Consider the following 20,187-nt stretch of genomic DNA (forward strand, 5'->3'; position numbering starts at 1 on the left):
ACTTTTGTTTAATTTAATCCTTGCTAAATAAAAGCATGCATTTGAAAAAAAAAAAAAATCTTAATGACCCTAAATTTTTCAATACTAGTTTATTATTCAATAAACTTGAATATTTGAATAGAGCATTATTAAATACTGTGATGAGAACAGTAGTACACTTAAGAAATAATAAATGGCAACAAGTGCCTGTCCAAACACAGACATATGTACACATGATACATAAACACACTCTAAGCATTAGTTAACTCTTGGTGTTGACAGATTTTATCTGTCAGCGCTCTCGCTATGTGTTTTAAATCACAGACACATATCAATGTCACACACACGCTTTACGTTCAACCCGGAAATACACTAGATTTGTGTGTCAACAAGAGTGACCTAGACTGTATCCAAAACCAAGAGCAGCTGCCCAGTCAGTCAATGATTCACAGACAGCGCTGCCATATGACTGCCAATATAACATGATGTTTGACTATTTTTAACTTTCCAGACTCCCAGAAGCTAAGACATTTGAACAAAACTGGATTAAAAATGCCCATTTTTATTTCCAAGATGTTCTGATAACGCAACATACTGTTTTACCTATTTAAAAAAAAACAAAAAAAACAACAACAGTAAACAGTGTCTACTGTAAGCTTAGTGAATATTATGTGGATTTCAGGCAACTGTGCTGTAGTTTGTTTCTAGCTTAACTTAAGCTTATTTTATACTTCTGGAGATTGTATTTAGGTTTCAAAATTCATAAGTTACGTTCACTTGTGAAGATGATCTTGTTGAACAAACCATGTAAGAATCAAACTTTTTTGGTCACACTGCTAATTTTCAGCAATAATCATAAAAACCAATGGAAAAATCCATTTGGGTTTTTTGTCGAGGGAACCAGGGTGATGCTAACTCTCAGGTTGGCCTACAAAAATATGTCATCTCTGCAGCACTCTATAGGTAAACCGTGTGAGTGTTTAAGGGTTGCACAGTACTGGTAGGGAAAAAAGATATAAGAGAGGTATAGTGTACCAAAAACAGTAAGATGCAAATTTCTCAACAGTACTCAGCCGTTTTTGCATTCTCTCAGCAGCAGGTCTAACACACCCAAAACTCTGTAAGGGCATTCTGTGTTGGAGGTTCGAGTTTGTAAACGAGTGTTTAAGTTCACGGTGAAGTGTGTGAAAGGGCTTCCACCGGCGTGTTTTGCGAGCGAGTGTGTGTTGGTTCAGGTAGAGTGAAGCGCCACAGCTCTCAGTCTCTCTGCAGTGTGGATCAGGTAGCAGGGTTGTTGGATTATGCTCTTTTAAGAAGGGATTAACCATGTTTCAGCGTTCAAGGCAAATTGCTCTGAGAAGGCATCTTTGGCTACAAAAAAGTTAAATTCTGAACCTAATCCTTTTCAAAGCTCCTTAACTCGCTCTCTCTCCTTCCTTCTCACTCTCTCAAGTTGTCAGTGAGCGTTTTGAGAGCTGCCTCCTTTTTTAAAAACAATTCACCCACCCTCCCTCCATCTTTCTTTCGGGATGTGACAGTTTGGAGGCTCCTTGGAAAAGATAAGACGACATGCGTCGGCAGGATGAGGTGCCGCTATTACACTAAATATAAAATAATGACACGACTGTTCGACTGGCATATGTATAATGCCACAATACATATATCTGCATGGAAGCAGAGGAAGCTGACACAACGATGACAAAAGTTCTCCTTTAAAGCTCTACTATTAAAATGAACTCAATGTGTCTCCGCTGAACTGAGTGCAAGTCTGCTGTAGTGCAGTTCACTTCAGTTTAAGGCGTGAAATAGTGAAGGTCTTTCTGAAGAGAGCGTAGCAGCTTGTGTTGATACTGTGTGTGTGTGTGCGCCAGTGTAATTCGGGTGTCATATCCATGACTGCCATATGGAAAGAGGCAGCTGTCTTTCTTTTTTTGTGTACGTGGGGGTGTGCGACCCAGGTGTTCCTCACTCTTTATCTTCCTGTTTCTCTCCTTCAGTTGTGCTGGGAAAGCAAAAGATAAAGCCTGAGGAATGAGGATAGTCGCTAAGCTCTTGTTCTCTGGTATAGCTTGCTTTTGTGAGTGTGTGTTTTTGGCCAACATTATGGAGACCAGTCCTGAAGGCAAACAGTTAATAAAAAATAAAGGAAATGTAGGTGAAGGACATGCCAAAATGTAGAAATGTTTCTATGAGTGTTTGTTTTAGGTGATCATTAGCTCAGTATAAAACAACCAAAGTCAGTTTATTTTATTTTATTTTATTTTAAACTCAAGATTTTGCTTGTCTTGAGAAAGGTGGTTGCAAACATATGGCTAAATGGGACTACAGGTTGAACAGATAATCAACTCTTCAAATCACTAGTTCACTTTCATAGCCTCGTTGTGCTTATACTTGTGCTCTTGCAAACAATTCAAACTCAAACTTATAGATTTTAAATATAGATTGAAAGAGCCATCGGAAGCTTAGTGAATGTGATGCAGAAGTCATGCTAGCGTGGTGAAGCTCATTTATAGCATAACTACTTCTGGCAATTGTTTTTAGGCTTCAAAATTCATAAAGGTTTTCTTAATTTGTGTAGATTAATTTAAACAAAATCAGCAATAATCCAAAAGCCAATAAAACAAATCCTATTGGCTTTTTGTCAAGGGAACCCAGAGGCCGTCTGACTGACAACCATTCAACCAATCACAGTTCGTTTTGTTCTGCGTCATGTTTAGGGGCGTGTAATTGTAACGTCACTACAATAACGGACCAGTGTGTAAAACTCTTAGATGTATTTTAAAGAGTCTATGCCATTACATACTTTTGAAAATTCAGCATTTAGTTGATCCTAATAAGCGTTCATTGTTGTAACAATTGTAAACACAACGGCTTGCTTCTTCCATAAGGGGGTTTGGCCCCACTGTATTCTACAAATCCTGTAAAATTCAACCAATCAGATGACGACCTCGAAACTCTTGAAGTGTTTTGAATTTTGTGTGCAATATGCATCAGATGTTCGGCCAACGTCACGGTAGCCGTGACGTCTGAGGCTGAGACTTTCGGGTTGGGCAACAAAAATATGCCGTCTCTGCAGCACTGTATAGAACAAATGTGTGTGTTTAGGGGTAGCACAGTACTGGTAGGAGAAAAAGGTACGAAAGAGGTATAGCTTAAGGATACCAAAAACCGTTCTGCTTTAGGCTTGTTGCGATAGTCGGTGTTACCGGTGATACACAGTGTGACCGGCACCGTCCCCATCGTGTTGAAGTTTTAGCCTATAGTAATAAAGCACTTAATTCAGTTAGTGACTACGTGCCTTCGTAATTTAAGCGGAACGAGCGCCGCAGTTAAAGCAGCAGGTGTCTGATTTCATTTATCATTTGAGGAGAGTGAGGCGAGCTAACTGGCAAAGGATGGCGGAAGATCTGGATCTGTCCAGTGATTATTCGGGTAGGCTACCTTATTTAACGAAGTTTTTGATGTTCGTTCGTTTCATATTCGATGGTTGTGCGGTGTTATTTATTTTTATTTTTTTTGCTGAAAAAGGCAGGCACTTTATGTAACGAATAGTGATTTTTTTATATATAATTTCTTGTTTGATACTTGCACGATGTGTGCAGTGGTTCGTTTTGTTAATAAATGCACTTTAAAGGTGTTTCATAAGTGCTTTTGTTTAGTTTTTACATGGTGTGTTAAGTTATTATTCATTTTGCAATAAAGATGTGTGTAATACAAGCGAGTATCTTATTGTTTTGTGTATTTTTATTAAGAATAAAATAAATTAACCCATGATTAATTCAAACAAATGCTACTGAATTGCCGCTAATTAAAGTGAAAGTAAATTGAGACGTGTGCACGTCCGCATTTTCGGCCACCCGAAATCCCCGACACGCAACCCCGGTGACACCGGGATTACCGTTTTTTTTTTACACGTCGATTAACCGGTGGAAAAAATCTGTCACCGCAACATCCCTATTCTGCTTGCAGTTTGGCAGTTCAGGCAGGTGTAATAACGTGAAGCATTGAAACATTTTTTTTTCCTTTCTTTTTTTGTTTTACCTCTGAACAGTACAACCAATTCAAAATCTATCACAACAGAAACAAATCTGAAAATCACTCTCAGAAAAAAAAGGTACAAAAGCTGTCACTGTGGCGGTATCCTTTCAAAAGGTACACCTTTTTAGCTAAAAAGTGCATATTAGTACCTCAAAGGTACATAACTGTTACCAAAAGTGTACATATTAGTACATAAATGGTATATATTAGAACCTTTTTTAAAGGGTACTGTCCCAGTGACAGCTTTTGTACCTGTTACAACAGTCACTGATAGTTATAACATAAAAGATGTCAAGTATGCAAGAAAGATAAAAATATGTACTTGTAAGAAAGTATTCAACAATGTGTCAAGTTGAGCAAAGTAAATTAAGTAAGGGTTAATGCCCGACGAGGTGTCCATTATCAGGTATTAATGGACGGCGGTGAGGCGTGAACCTCCGCCGAAGTTCATTAATACCTGACAATGGACACCTCGAAGGGCATTAACCCGCTTATACCATGGTCACTTACGAAAGAAAGAAATATTTAATCAATTAATAATACTTTAATGTGTTTTAGAGTAAAAATCGTGAGGGTTTTTATTTATTAACTCGAGCGCACTATTTAATATCTCCCGTATGGCGTTGCCAAGCAACGTGGCCACAGCGACCCGACCGCAGCAGTTGATCAGTGAGTTTGGGCCAGCGCAATCATTTAGAACTGTCATCAGGCAAATTGACGGGACGCCTTTCCTAGGTGTCCATTATCACTTTTTAACGGACACCCTGCAGCCAATCAGAATCGAGTATTCCCCCAGACCATGGTATAATAGCTGTTATTTTCTAGCTCAATTATGACGCAATATGGTTCTGAAATATTTCCAGATAATTTATTTGGAAACGCAACTGAAAACATGCTGAGATAACCATAATTCATGTACCGTAATTGTTCATGCACCGTATTTGTTCATGCAATTTTATACAGCATTAACAGATTCCATGACCCTGCTTGATTTAAAAATGTGTCTTAACTGCCTGTACATGACAGATTTGATGTTCATTTCAATTATTACAACTATTGTCTTTTATTTTCAAGGTACTTATTTAGTAATAGAATTAATACAGAAGTATCAGAGCTGGTGTCAAAGCCAAAACATCGAGGCGACCTTAGAGTGTGTTTGAGTGTCTTTACATGTTTTGAGGAGGGGTTCTTTAAAAAAATACTACCCACTGCAATCTCACAGTATACTAAATAGACTAAATAACACTATAGACTAAATAACAACCCTCGCGTGTTGACAGGTGTCAAACATTTCCATGCACACAGACACAAACACACATGTGCAAGCTCATGCACACACAAAACTCCCACCTTTCCCATCTCGAGTCTGCCATTGATTTCGGAAGTAAAGCGCTATGAGCCATGGTATCTATGGCAACACAGTGGCTGCGACGGCCAAAGTTTCTCTCTCTCCCTCTCTTATTGGTGAGGTATCCTCACTGGAGGAAGTGAGAGGAGGGGGAAGAGGAAGAGAGAGAGAGAGAGAGAGAGAGAGAGAGAGAGAGAGAGGCATCATTCTTATTCTGTGCTACAGGCCAGTGTTGGCTTCATAGCACACTGGCAGCAACAGCATCCCGGTCCCTGCATACTAAACAGAGCTCTGTCATCCAAGCACACACTGATACGTGCACTCACACGGACGTGAATCTTATTAATATCCAGGATTCCAGGCTGTTTTATACCCTACATTATTATAGTTACAACACTCAAACACAGGTATACAAGGTGAGCGTGCATCTTCCATATATGAGGAAGCAGTATCTTAGCAGGGTTTGGAAATTCAAACGCTAATACACACGGGCAGGCAGACACCCACTGCAGGCTGCTTTTTTCCTGGGCAGCATATGCGCGCGCACACACACACACACACACACACACACACACACACACACACCTCCTCCTGGCCTGTGCACTAACCCCCCACCACCACCAGCACCATCCTCTTTCCGTCTCCTCTGCTCTCCATCTCCTCCCTCACTCTCTCTCTCTCTCTCTCTCTCTCTCTCTCTCTCTCTCTCTCTGCTGCCATGATCCATGTGGTCTCTCCATCTGTCAGTGTTAGCGCGTGGACAAAGAGTAGTGCAGCAGCGGCAGCGCTCACACACACACACACACACACACAGTCAGCACGCAGGTATTGCAGTGCAATATAACCAGCATACACCTGCAGCTTAAGACTTATTCACAGCAGGTGCCATGAGTGAATTTTTAATTACTGGGGCTTGTTTTAGAAAGAAAAAAGAATTATGTTGATGTTTTTAGGATCAATACAATTTTTGTATTGTGACTTTATTAAAGTGGTGTATTAAATAATACAATTATAAAACAAATTAATTAATAAAAAGTAAGCATTTTTGATTTTGAGGGGGAATATTATCCATTCATTTCTTGACAGCTTTTGTGAGATTTACCCGCATATAAATTGCAGCACTCTGTAGGACAGTTAAGTGAACTAATGTGGTCTCTTTCGGCACTGTAGTTGCAGTGTGAATCATATCACATGATACTACTGTAGGTCATGATGTCTACATGCCATATTTCACACTCGCTCTTTCCTCTAAATCACTATAAAAACTGAAGTGCAACCACAATCTTCAAGGCTTCAAATCAGAGCATGTAGCAACATCTTAAACACGTGCGAGACATCCAATGATGCCGGTCTGCATGTGTATGTTTTATTATTATATTTATTTATTTATTTTAGTTTGGATCTTTTTAGTGGCAATATTACTTATTTAATAATCCATAATTATAAACAATTATAACAATGAAAATTATTTTTAATTGATAAAATAAAACTGGTTGACCTCACTAATTGGCTGTTTACACGACACAGTTTTCAACTAAAAACGTAAAACTTTTTATGCGTTTTGGCCGTTCGTTTACACAACAATGGCGCTTTGGGTGCCTGATACTCGCAAAGTTTTGAAAACAGGTTTCAAAGTGCTTCTCCGTTTTAAGCATATCGTTGTCGTGTGAACGTACCCTTAGTATTGCAAAACCACACTGTGTCATGTTCTGTGTGAATAAAAATATATTTAAATATATAAATATATGAACATTACTGGTTTGTTTTCCAGCACTGTCAATCAATGTGTAAACCGGATGCATAAACACACACACACCACATTGTAACCATGTCTAGAAATCAACAAATGTTGACAGTTGTCAGCAGCAGGCCTGTTAACAACTTAAGCTAGAATACATCTCTCAGCCTAACTCTACCAATTTCAGTATTAGTGACACTCGGCTTATTCTGCAACTCAGCCATGAGCTTTAACCCAAAAACAGCAGCTATAGTGTCTATACTGACACTCTTTCTGTGGCTCATTCAAGGCTGTGTCAATATAGTTCAGTGCAGGGATGTTGACTAGAGGCCCCCAGTGAATACGCAATAGACAAACATACATCATTACGGGATGTCGAGTGGAGAAAATTTTGCTACAACTGGGATTTTGTGTGTGTGTTTATAAGCTCTCTATACAACTAGTTGCTAAAACAATGCTTCGTCGCTGTATCTGCCCTCTTTCCTTGTTGACACACACAAGTGCACACAAATGCCTTTGTTTAGGCGGCACAGCAACGGTCGGTGGTGGTTTTGTCTGGTGTCTGTGTTGTCAAGGATACAACGAGTGTGGTGTGCTTCAGCCCCCACCGCTCCTCTCCGCTCTTTCCTCCCATCCTCACTCCTGCAAGATCTGAGAGCAACTCGGCTCAATCCCTGATGTGTGCATGCGTGTGTGTGTGTGTGAGAGAGTGTCTGAAGGGGAGGGGGGTTTGAAGGAAAGCAATACCTCTCCTTCCTGTGAATAAAGAGAGGTGGGGGAAGGGGACAGGACAAGAGCAGTGGGGTGGTCTTTTTTTCGATTTCTCTGAATTTTCACTGTTTGAGATTTATGCCACAAGACACTTCGCTTCCATGGCACATGAAAGATGAAAGTAATACAGGAGGAACTCAAGGTGCATGTGTCAGCAAACACTGGTCATGTGAATGAACTTTTAACTCAAAAGATAAGCTAAATGTGTCATAACATACCACTGTTCTCCGTCACTATGTAAAAAAGAACTATAGGATCCCCTATATATGAGGGACTCAGGTAGGGGTTGAGAAGCGAAAATCGGATTGGAATCGATACATACGGTTAGGAATTGGATACTTGTCATAAAATTAAAAATTTTATTCCGTGTGCTGTATCGATTGATGTGTGCACATTTTAATGTGGTTTTAAACCATTCAAGCGCAAGAAGACGCTAAAGAGAACTCAATTCAGCACTTTTCTAAGTAACATCACCAATGTAAGTGACATCACCAACCCTAACATTTACATAAACCCCGCCCCCGGAACACGATTTATAGATTATCAAGACAGAATATGCCAATCAATGACTAGAAGATAACTACACATAAGCTACATAAATTCTTCAACTAACCATTCAGAAAGTCCTGTTGCATTCTACATGTTGTCACTTCTTCTTGAGTCTCTCCATCATTGTCTGAATCTGGTTTGAACATAAAAGGCTAAAAGTTTTTGAAATTTTCAGTGCATGTCTGTGTAAGTGTAAGTTGTTGAAGCTCCGCCCTCTGTGCCGGGAGCAGCAGCTCATTTGCATTTAAAGGAACAGACACAAAACGGTGCGTTTTTGCTCACCCTCAAAAATTTACAATTTTAACATGATATATAAAAATATCTGTGGGGTATTTTGAGCTAAAACTTCAAATAGACACTCTGAGGACATCAAAGACTTATTTTACATCTTGTGAAAAGGGCATTATACCACCCCTTTAATGGATCTCTTAGCGCTGTGTCACTTGATCAAGATCGGCTCGCGCTGCATTGGTCCAACCTGATACACGGTCCGTGAAGCACAAAATAAATACCGATACCGTTTTATCGCCCAGCCCTAATCTTTTGCAACTTTAATAAGGATTAATCTTTACTTTACTTACAAAAAGAAGACTATGCAGTAGAGTTGTCAGAAAGCACCGACTTCGGTACCAAGCAAACGGTACTGAAATTTTAAAAATTTGACGCTTTGAGCGCTTTTGAACGGAATTGTAAACACCTCAGATTCCCCATTGTACTCACGGGCTCATCGGATGTGTCTGTGATTGGCTACAATGATCAGCGCTTCAAATACATGTTGTATATACTTCAATGACGCTCTTCACCAAGTGCTTATACAGATATAGATGGGAGTCTTTGAAAGCAGGGACATGCTTGTGATTTCAAATGCTCCCACTCCCGATTTTTAAAACACTTTCAAACACTTCCATGTGTTCTCAAACGCTCCCATGCGCTGCTCATTGTAGCCAATCACAGACACATCCGATGAGCGCGTGAACACAATGACCAATCAGAGGCGTTTACAATCCCGCTCATCATCGCCCAAAGTGTCACATTTTTTAAATTCCAGTACCGTTTGGTACTGAAGTAGGTACTTTGATAACTCTACTATGCATTGTTTTACATTTGATTTCAATTTCTGAACTTTTAGTTGTTTAGTATTTTTATTTGCTAAATTGTTTATTTGTTCTTACTGACTGCATACTTGTCTTTAATAATGTTTGAAAATTATATTAGTAAGCCGAGTTTATTAGTTAGTTGATATTTAGGCTGTTGATTTTTGTTCATGGTATTAAGAATGTAATGTTTTGCAAAAAGACAAAATAACTATTTTTGATATCTAAATGTTTAACTTTTTTACCATATTGGAATCAAAACTGGCAAGAATCGGAATCAATAAGCAGAATCATAATTGGAATTAAAATCGCTAAAATTCATACAATACCCAACCTTATTGTAATAGAGCTGCACGATTCTGGATAAATTACAAATTTCTGGAGAATCACAATATTTTTGGTTTAAAATAGAGAATATGATTCCCCACGCTTATAAATAGACTAAATACTGGACTAGACTAAATAGCTGAAGTCTATTTAAATATTTAATTTAATCTGAATTCTTTTTTTATTTGTTTGAATGAATGATTCAGTGACTCACTCATAAAGACTTCTGCAGTGTCCCAATTCGCCTACTTACACGATGCCCTATAAGTATTTACTATTTTTGTGAAGAAATATGCTTTTGAGCAATATGCTAAAACTGCTTGAAACACCATAGAAACCACATAGTAACACACTTGCTAGGTGGTTGCTAAGCCTTAGTAACCACCCACAACACCCTAGAAATACACTAAAAACAACTAATAACAGAAATAACTTGATGTCAACCATCCATAACACCCTAGCAACCAACTTCCAAAGCCAAAGCAATCTCCCACAACACCCTAGCAATGTGCTTAGAACATTATATAAATTGCATAGAAACACCCTGCCAACCACCAACAAAACTTAAGCAACCACCAAGTAAACAAGCATCTAGCAACTACTCTTGACATCCAAGCAACCACATAGCAAAGCCCCAGCAACCACTGACAACACCCTATGGAACCACATAGAAGAAAACATAACCACCTAGCAAAGCCCTCTCAACCACATAAAATGCATAGATTAAAACACTTAGAACACCTTAGAAACACCTAGTAAACACCCTGACAACTATCCATGACACCCTAGCAACCATCAACCCTTGCAATCACTCACAACACACTATTATTGTGGCAGCAGGTTTTGTTCTGCCAAGTACCATTCATAAAAATCATCAGTGTTGTTACCTGAAAGTCTGACTGCCCAGTGCCCATTAAGCAACACCCCACTGTTAATATCCAAAGCCCCAAACATCTATTAGTTCACACACAAGCTTTACGATGGCATTAGCCCTAGCACACATTCACACACAAACACAGCCCACCATACAGTTTCCTCCTCTCTACCTTTGATCCCCCACAAATAAATTAGTCACAGCGATATGCAAAATGGCATGGAGTGACAATCAAAGCCTGACTAACAAGCTTTTAAGGACCGTGCTTAAGTTTCATAATCACACAATAATAAGATTATGCAAACTCGCCCATTTTGCCACCTGTGTATGAAAGAAAAGGAAAAAAAGAAAACCAAACCACTAGATGCACTCTGAACTCTTATGAATGTGTGTTCAAGGAAGCCATTGTGAGAAAGCTTTTACTGAGTGTCTTTACCTTCATAAGCAACCATAAATATTGCTAATTGTGATTCCACCCCCATCCCTTGACTGTCCACCAACAGCCTCTACCACTCTTTAATCAATAACCTGATGGCCTGTCTATTGTTTAGATGAAAGATCCAATGAGATGCTAAATTCAAAATGCATTATCCAATCAAAAACTTGCTAACTCCAAATGAGAGTCTGCACACGCAGAATATCAAGGCAAATAACATTAATAGTGTATTCTGAAAGTAAGCAGCCCATAAATTAACACAGAATATACAGAAAACTATTACAACTATTAATCAAATACAGGGTGATGGTGGAAAAGCTTATTTCTAGAATTGTTCCTCATTTAATACTACTATTTTTTTTTTCATTAATTATATTATAAAAAATATACACATATTGACCCACACCTTTTGTGTGAAGCCAAAAGCCACCTTTTTGTTTAATACATTTCAAATAATGGAGCTACTAATTTATAAAATGCATACTGTGCTGGGATTTGTTATTGATTTTCCATAGCAGAGAACTGCATACATATAACATTGCACATGTTCTCTGTGGACAAAAGGGACATCAGAAATGTGTAAATGTCATATTGTGAAAGGCATATATTGCATGCAAATTGTCTGAATGTAGCGCCTGAGCTAAGCTAAAACCTTTTGGTGTGCTAACACAAATCATAAATATTTTGCTAGCTACTTCACTGCAGGTCCATTATAACTCTAATTTGTGCATAACAACATTTACTACTAATAACAGTAAGAATGGGAAAAGGATGCTGCACTAAAAGGAAGCAAAGGAGTAGTTCTGATATGCAAACCTCAGGCAAAACAAAAATTAACATTAGCGATGAAGACACCAGTCTGGCTGGTCTGAGAAAACAGTGTGTGGAATTAGCAAATGTTTGCCAATTATATCTACTACATTAAAAGCAATGAAACTAGCATTTTTGTTCAGTCAAATACATTGAGCAAATGTACTACAGGACAAAGAACACAAGACGACATTTTTGTGCGACCATGCCAATTCAACTGATAAAAAGCAAGACGGCAGTGTTTAACACCACTAGTGTATTTAGGAGGTAGCAAAATGACAAATTAGTCAAAATTTCTCTTTTTCATACTCTACATACATCCTCTTTCATAATACCTTTCTCTCATTTAGCCTTTGATTTCTTTTACACCCTTTCCATAATTCATACCATCTTCTACTTATGGTCTACCTTTATTCTGCTTTTTCTCTCATTCTCTCTCTTTTTATTTCTCTCAACCTCATTTCACTCTTCTGCTGCATTTTCCTCAGGCTGCAAAAGAACCAACCATCATAAATCTACCCCTTTATTGCTTCTGAGGAGAGAGAACGAGGGAAGAGAGGGGGTGGGGGCATGGGAGATGCAGGAGAAGAGAAAAAAAAGACGAAAAGGGGTGGAGGAATATCTAATCTCAGAGCAAGAGCAACAGAACCCAATGAACAGATGGATAAAATGAAAGGAGGAGAGAGAGGGTGCCTAGGAGGGGCTGAGGATGTCACCATTAATGAGAATAATTTACAGTTCAGAAGCTAACAGACTCGAGACCTCTCCGATAACTGAGACCACCACCAGCACAATTACCCTTTCATAACAAAAGGCATTCTAGCACTCTTGGCTGACATTTTTTAGTAAACAGTAGTCTAATGAAGAAATTGTGTTAGATAATTATGCAACAAATACTAACAAATCTCACATTTCTCATTAGTTGTTGACTGAAGGCTAATGGCTACAACCAATGAGCAAATGGCAGTGACATTTGAATGAACATGGTAATAATGATTTGAAAATACTATCACTATCTAATACTAATACTGATTCTATCAATTCCTGAAGCTGAAAGGAGAGACAAGGCATCCTTTTATCCAAGGATAGGATGAGGGAAAGGGATTTTGGCGGCCATGGGGACATCAGAGGTTGGCGCATAGGCATAAATATATTACAGAGTGTCGATTTCCTATTCCAAGAGCTAGCTGTTGCTCAGGGCAACAGGAACCATTACTGTCCCACTGCACAACACATACATAAAATCCAGTTATGGGTAAGGACCAATCCGTTCAACTTATAACGGGTCTCTAGGCAAACTCCCCAATGCTGAAGCGTTGTCTCAATACTTAAGTAATAATAATAATAATAATAATAATAATTTGTTACATTTCTATAGCGCTTTTCTGGGTATTCAAAGCGCTTTACATATGAAAGGGGGGAATCTCCTCAAACACTACGAATGTGCAGCATCCACCTGGATGATGCGACGGCAGACATATTGCACCAGAACGCTCAACACAGCTTATTGGTGGAGAGAAGATGAAGCCATATATATATGGGGATTATTAGGAAGCCATGATGGACAGAGGCCAGTGGGCAAATTTGGCCAGGATGCCAGGGTTAAACCCCTACTCTTTTCCGAAGGACATCCTGGGATTTTTAATGACCACAGAGAGTCAGGACCTTAGTTTAACGTCTCATTCGAAGGATGGTGCTTTTTGACAGTTTGGTGTCCCCATCACTATACTGGGGCATTAGGACCCACACAGACCACAGGGTGAGCACCCCCTGCTGGCCTCACTAACACCTCTTCCAACAGCAACCTAGTTTTCCCAGGAGGTCTCCCATCCAGGTACAGATCAGGCTCAACCCTGCTTAGCTTCAGTGGGCAACCAGTCTTGGGCTACAGGGTGATATGGCTGCTGGTGTTAGCTTTTAGTTTTGTATAGCCAGAACTTTGACTAAACAGCAAAAAGGTGGTCCATTTAGCATTTTATACATCCACTTAGACATGAAGAGCCATCTGATTAACATGTAAAACCAACCAATCACAGGACTTATGTTTGTGTATAATTTTGGGGAGGGTTGACCTGAATTAATCTGATTATATCACAATAATAGTGGGTGAAAAATTGTTTAAATAATGGTGCAGCAGTATCCATGAGCAACTGTACAGAAAACACAAAATAAATCTGGTGGTAGCCTAAATGTGACTACTCAAATAAGTACAGACTATTTGACAGGCATAACCAAGAAACAACAGAAGGATAAACAGTTTTACACATGGATATCTAATTAACCTGCTACCAAGTACCTGGTAAACAAAGCAAACAATGCTCTGAATATCTTCAAAGATTTTGCCTGACTAAAACAAAAATCAAATCCAGTGATTAACTCTTCCTCAACAGCGTTCATTGCATGAACCTGGTACACCTTTGTTTTCAGGAGCATACTAGATTGATATAGTCAAGTGCTTCCACGTTTAGTGTACAATATGCACCACATGGTCAGTGTATAGACTGTGAAGAGACCAATGGACTTTAAATAAATTTGAATAAAAAACGTAAAGAGAAAATAGAAGGCTCTTTTTGCCAAAAGCGTTATTACTTGCATGCATCCACTGACATAGTTCAATAGATAGAAATAGGTAAATTTATATCAGCTATTCAACCAAAAACCCACCTAATCAGATCACAACAAAATGTAAAACCATTGTGCTTGTCCCAAGCAAACTAACAAAGATATAGTACACTAAACACTGTTGACAAAGCCTTAAAGCGAACAGCTCGCTGTAACAACCACCATCTGACCAAATATATAAATATTAACACTTAACACTTAATTCACAACTGTAGCCCTGCACAATTTTTATTTATTTATTTAAATATTAATGAAAATGCAAAAGCAGCAGTTAGTTTTAGTTCTCCATAACATGGCATGAACAAAAATCAAGAATCTTACCTGTACATGCTGCTGCATAGAGCCATACGGCATGCCTTGAGTCAGCACTTTTTGCTTTATCATCATCATCCTCTTCTGTTCTTCACTTAAATGGGCTGTCTGGTTGGGCATTGGACCTGGAACTTGTGGTTGCCCACCCCCTTGCCCTGCGGTGCCCTGCATGTAGGGCATCATCGGGTTTTTGGCTTGATTGGCCATGGGCGGCGTCATCCGCTGACTCATGTGGTCTACTCCACTGAAATGAGTCAGCGGCTTGGTGTTGCTATAAGAGAGCTGTTTATTGAGGTTGTTTTGGGCAGTCAAGTTATTAGGTTGCTGCTGCTGCTGCTGCTGATTGAGCATGTTCATGTGGTTCTGTGGGAGGTAGTTGTTCATGCTTGGTGTTTTTGGCCCCATTGTGTTGCTAGGATTGAAAGCCTGCGGATACATCATGGGGCTATTTGGTTTGTCTGGGTTAAAGGGTGCACTGTATGGGCTTGTTGGTGCTCCTGCAGGTGACCAGTTTGCGGCTTGGGACTGCTGTTGGTGCTTCTGTTGGATCAGTTTAGCACGCTGCTGCTGTTGGGCAGCCATTTGCTTCAGCTGCTCAGCCGGTGAAAGTTCAGAGGTGGGCGGGGCTGGTCCACCTGTTCCCCCTGATCCAGGGCCGCCTCCCGTTACTGGAGTTGATCCCACGGGGCCAACAGCAGGAACTGCATTCATCATAAATCCATTCCCAGGCCTCGAGGCCTGGGTCTGCGCTTGGGTGGGCGTTTGCGGAGAACGAGCCACACAGTTAGCGGGCGATCCTGATGGCATTCCAACTGCTGGTGACTGCTGCAAGGGTTGCTGGGGTGGTGTCCCATTGGCAGCAGTTGCAAATGGTGGACCAGAGGAAGATGGTCGCACCTGAGGTGACCCCATGGGCATCTGTCCACTCTGTGGTTGCGGTGTACTGTTGGGTGCCGAAGCTACGGAGTTAGGTGCTGGGTCTTGTGCAAGCTGCGTTTGTTCTGTCGTTGCCCGTGTGAAGTCACTCACCTCCTTCTTCTCCTCAAAGTCTTCATTGAAGAGGTCGTGCATATCATCCTCAGGCACCGTATTCGCCAACTCGTCAATCAGTTCCTGCCATTCCTGGTCATTCAGATTGATATCAGAGAATAGCTTGTTCTGATTTGAAAGCGACGTTTCCGAGGACTCTATTCCACCGCCATCATCCAAAGGCTCCTGTTTCATGTCCTTTAGTAGGCCAAAGCCATCGTCCAAATCCAAAGAACCATTAAGTTTAATATCAGGCATTCCACCATTCTTGCCTAAATCCTCATGTCGTCCAGTAAGATGGTTAGTACCAGCATTGCCATTGCCGGTTCCGTTGTTTGAGGAGGCACTGTTGTTGCCCGAGGGCAAGGTAGGCTTGATGTCCATTGGATGAAGTGGGGAAATGGGTGGGAGGCTACCGAGAGAGTCCATTCCAGTGCATCCTTCCTTTCGGAGTCTCTTTGTAGTGGGAGAGTAACTCCCATCACTGAGGCCATTTTGGTCACCATTTAAAGGAGATCGGGCACTGTCCAATTTCCTCTTCACCGTCTCCTGGAGCTGAGAGAGAAATAAAAGAGAGAGAACAATGGTTAGAAGGTTTCTTCAGGTGTATATAAAAACCTACGAAGGACAACATATTTTAAGAATATTGTTGTCATACATTCACAATGTCTTGTAATGGTACCTAGTGAAGTGGTTTCTTGAATAAATAGTTAGGCATGGAATTATTCCAACTATTATTTACATTTCAAAGCAGAAACAAGTCAGAGTGGTTTTTAGTCCAGAATGCCAAAATTTACATAGGTAATATATTCTCGCTATCAAAAAAACAACAAAACCACCTTGCTACATGTACTGTGCTAGACTAACTGGGACTTGTCAGAGCATTTGCATATTGTTGCCCTATTGTTTATTTGATTTCTTCTTTGGATAAAAGTGTCTGCAAAATGATTAAATGTAAAAGTAATTGTAAAACACTTCACAATAGAACAAGCTTTGTGCCAGTGATCATCATTGTGTTTTTATGTATAACAGTAAAACAAACATCGAAAGTGAATCAGTTACTTAATTACTGACATGAATTGATGTTACATTCACTTGCATAACTGAATATACTTTACATCAAATGAGGGCAGGTATTTTGATCAACACAAACTGCCAATGCTTCCAACGCTGGTTTTCCATAATCTACACAGGTGATTGGGTTTAAACAGAGTCCTCAAGAGTTAATAACAGGCTAATTCAAAACAGAAGACAAGAAGGTCCTTTTATTTGCCACTAGGCCTATATAAAGTTTTAAAAGCCACAGGCTTATCAAACTCAGTCTAATCAAATTACTGTAGGGATGGGCCAGAATAGTCAACTAGTTAGAACCAATTAGTGATGTCAAATAATTTGTAGCTTATATATATGAAGACCTCCAATCATGGTTCGAATTACGTGGGAGCCAGTGGGAGCTGAGCTCCTACAGAGAGAGGATGAGCTCCCATGAAAGCAGTAAAATCATACACCTGTGGGGGTCTCTAAAAATCATCAGCACCATTATTTTAAATTACAAATAAAGCACTTTTTTGTTCAGACTACTGTAGCATGACTTGAAGATAGGACAAGATGCCAAACACATGGATCTCACGGGATCTCGGATCGTCATCACACTACATCCTTATGCTTAAATCAAGTGATCAAAGTGCTCGTTGCCGCTGCGATCAGTGGCGCGGATACTGTGTTTGTTTGTGGCTCGCGCACAGTCTTCACTCGGACGCGCGCTTCAATCCGTTGTGTAGACTCTCTATTCGTTCCAGTGAAATTACAAAACAAAATGCTCACAAACGTGTCTCTGCCTGATATACAATCACTGATAAACATAATCGGATTTGATAAAAAAAAAAAAAAAAAACTATATGAGTAGCCTACGGATTCGAACCCAGAACCTCTGACACACGCTTGGCAAAAGTTCTACCACTGTACCACTTAAAGGGTTAGTTCACCCAAAAATGAAAATTCTGTCAGTAATTACTCACCCTCATGTTGTTCCAACCATGCAAGTCTTTCGTTCATCTTCGGAACACAAATTAAGATATTTTTGATGAAATCTGACAGAATTTTGACTCCTCCATAGGCTTCCAGTGTGACCGAAACTCACCGGCCCAGAATAGTTATTAAAACATCGTTAAAATAGTCCAAGTAACTACAGTGGCACTACATTAAGTTTATCATGCGACAATGTGGGCCTCTGACGAGAGTTCACGGGAGCGCCAGGACGCATGCGCGAGAACTGAGCTTACCGTTCTTCTTCTACTACTACTTGTTACTGACTGCTCACTCCTTGGGAGTATTTAAGCTCAGTTCTCGCGCATACGTCCTGGCGCTCACGTGAACTCTCGTCAGAGGCCCACATTGAGGAACACTAATAGTTGGATAAAGTCGTTATTTTTGTTGTTTTTCCGCACAAAAAGTATTGTCGTCGCATGATAAACTTAATGTAGTGCCACTGTAGTTACTTGGACTATTTTAACGATGTTTTAATAACTATTCTGGGCCGGTGAGTTTCGGTCACACTCGAAGCCTATGGAGGAGTCAAAATTCTGTCAGATTTCATCAAAAATATCTTAATTTGTGTTCCGAAGATGAACGAAAGACTTACATGGTTGGAACAACATGAGGGTGAGTAATTACTGACAGAATTTTCATTTTTGGGTGAACTAACCCTTTAAGTACACGTTTAAATTTGTCGGATCTATTTATTTACTCACGTGAAAATTCTCACAACTTACAACATATTAAACGACAAATTAAACCAAATGTACTATTTTAATTGAATTGTGTTACCAACGCTTTTTTTATTTAAATATGTATTATATTTACCGATTTTTATATTTTTATATTAGCCTACATTATTAAGCTACGCCGCACCTGCTCATAGGCTACTTTTTTTTTTTTTTTAAGAGACCCCCACAAAGATGAAATCATAATTCGAACCCTGCCTCCAATGCAGAAGTCTCTAAAAGCCACCTATGTCAAAAATGAGATAATATTGAGTGAATGCTCTCCGCACATAGTATACGTTCATCAAATACTTTCACTTCAAACTCACTAAATCCCAGCCTCAGACCATTCAGAAATGCCGGTACTTGGGTAGAAACCTATACATAAGAGCCTGATAGAAACGTTAATATTAAGAAAACTGTAAAAACGACAGACTTAGAGGCTTTTGCATCTGAAGTCTTCATATATATATATATATATATATATATATATATATATATATATATATATATATATATATATAGGCTTTTATTTATTTTAAACACAAGGACACCTTCAATCTGACTATCAGATCAGGTTCTGGTAGACTCTAAACCAGCCTAATTATGGAAGGCTTCCTCAAGACCGACTAGTTAACTAGTCGTTCAACCCATTGGCTTGTCAATTTTGAAATATGTAGTAGGGTGGTCCTTATTTTTAAAGTCTCCAATTGTCATGCTCTTAACCCTTCAAATTGTTCCTTTATATAAGAAAATACAGCATGCCAATTTTTATGGCAGTAACATAATAATTACTGGTAGCTCAATAGCTTTAAACTTTCTGAGATTTTGATGATTTTCGTAAAAACAGATCATTTGAATTGGTATTGTACCTGGCTAGTAAAATTACAAAAAAAATCTCCATAAAAGCATCTAATGCTCCATATATTCCTAAATATGTATTTTAGACACATATCTCAGTTTACTTATTGTAGAAACTAAATCCAAATTAATCCATCCATGACCCGGTTTAGCAGATTTACCTTCCCTGGTGGAATCAATACATATTTCTATTGATGATCACCTTGGTTATTGTTTGGGTTTAGAGCACATTTTTTGGTTTAAAAAATTGCATTACGTTCCTTGAAACTGACCCGGAACTTTGGCCGAATCAAGCAGATTATCAGGAGGCACAGGCAACCATACATGCAATGAAAGTAGTCAATGATCACGCCGAGAGAGGAGTGGCTCTGATTCAAGAATGGCTATCTAACACACTCTGAAGAACAATTGCAGTTTCTCCTTCATGTGGTGGAAGATCACCGACGGATCTATCCAGACTGCAAAAAGTCAACACTGGCTGCTGAGCATCAGAAATGAGGGATTGTTGAAAACTTTGTGCTTTTTTTGAGATTGTTGTCATGTCAGTGTTGCTCTGATTTCAATAAAATGTAGTTCATTTGCAGCAACTTTTAATATTACTTGCATATCACAATAACGCCGCACAGCTTAACATAGG

The 20,187-nt window shown here is 39.4% G+C and overlaps 1 protein-coding gene across 1 annotated transcript in view; it reads right to left on the reverse strand.

Moving 5' to 3' along the window:
* The window catches only part of maml3 (mastermind-like transcriptional coactivator 3), a 116,137-nt gene that overhangs the window by 32,452 nt on the left and 63,498 nt on the right, over positions 1–20,187 (reverse strand). The window contains exon 2 of the mRNA XM_081362209.1: positions 14,908–16,482. Within this exon, the coding sequence (XP_081218335.1) occupies positions 14,908–16,482 (1,575 nt within the window). The remainder of the gene's footprint in view (positions 1–14,907; positions 16,483–20,187) is intronic.

The sequence above is a fragment of the Scardinius erythrophthalmus genome (assembly GCF_964197995.2).
Source record: "Scardinius erythrophthalmus genome assembly, chromosome: 3".
Lineage (NCBI taxonomy): Eukaryota > Metazoa > Chordata > Actinopteri > Cypriniformes > Leuciscidae > Scardinius > Scardinius erythrophthalmus.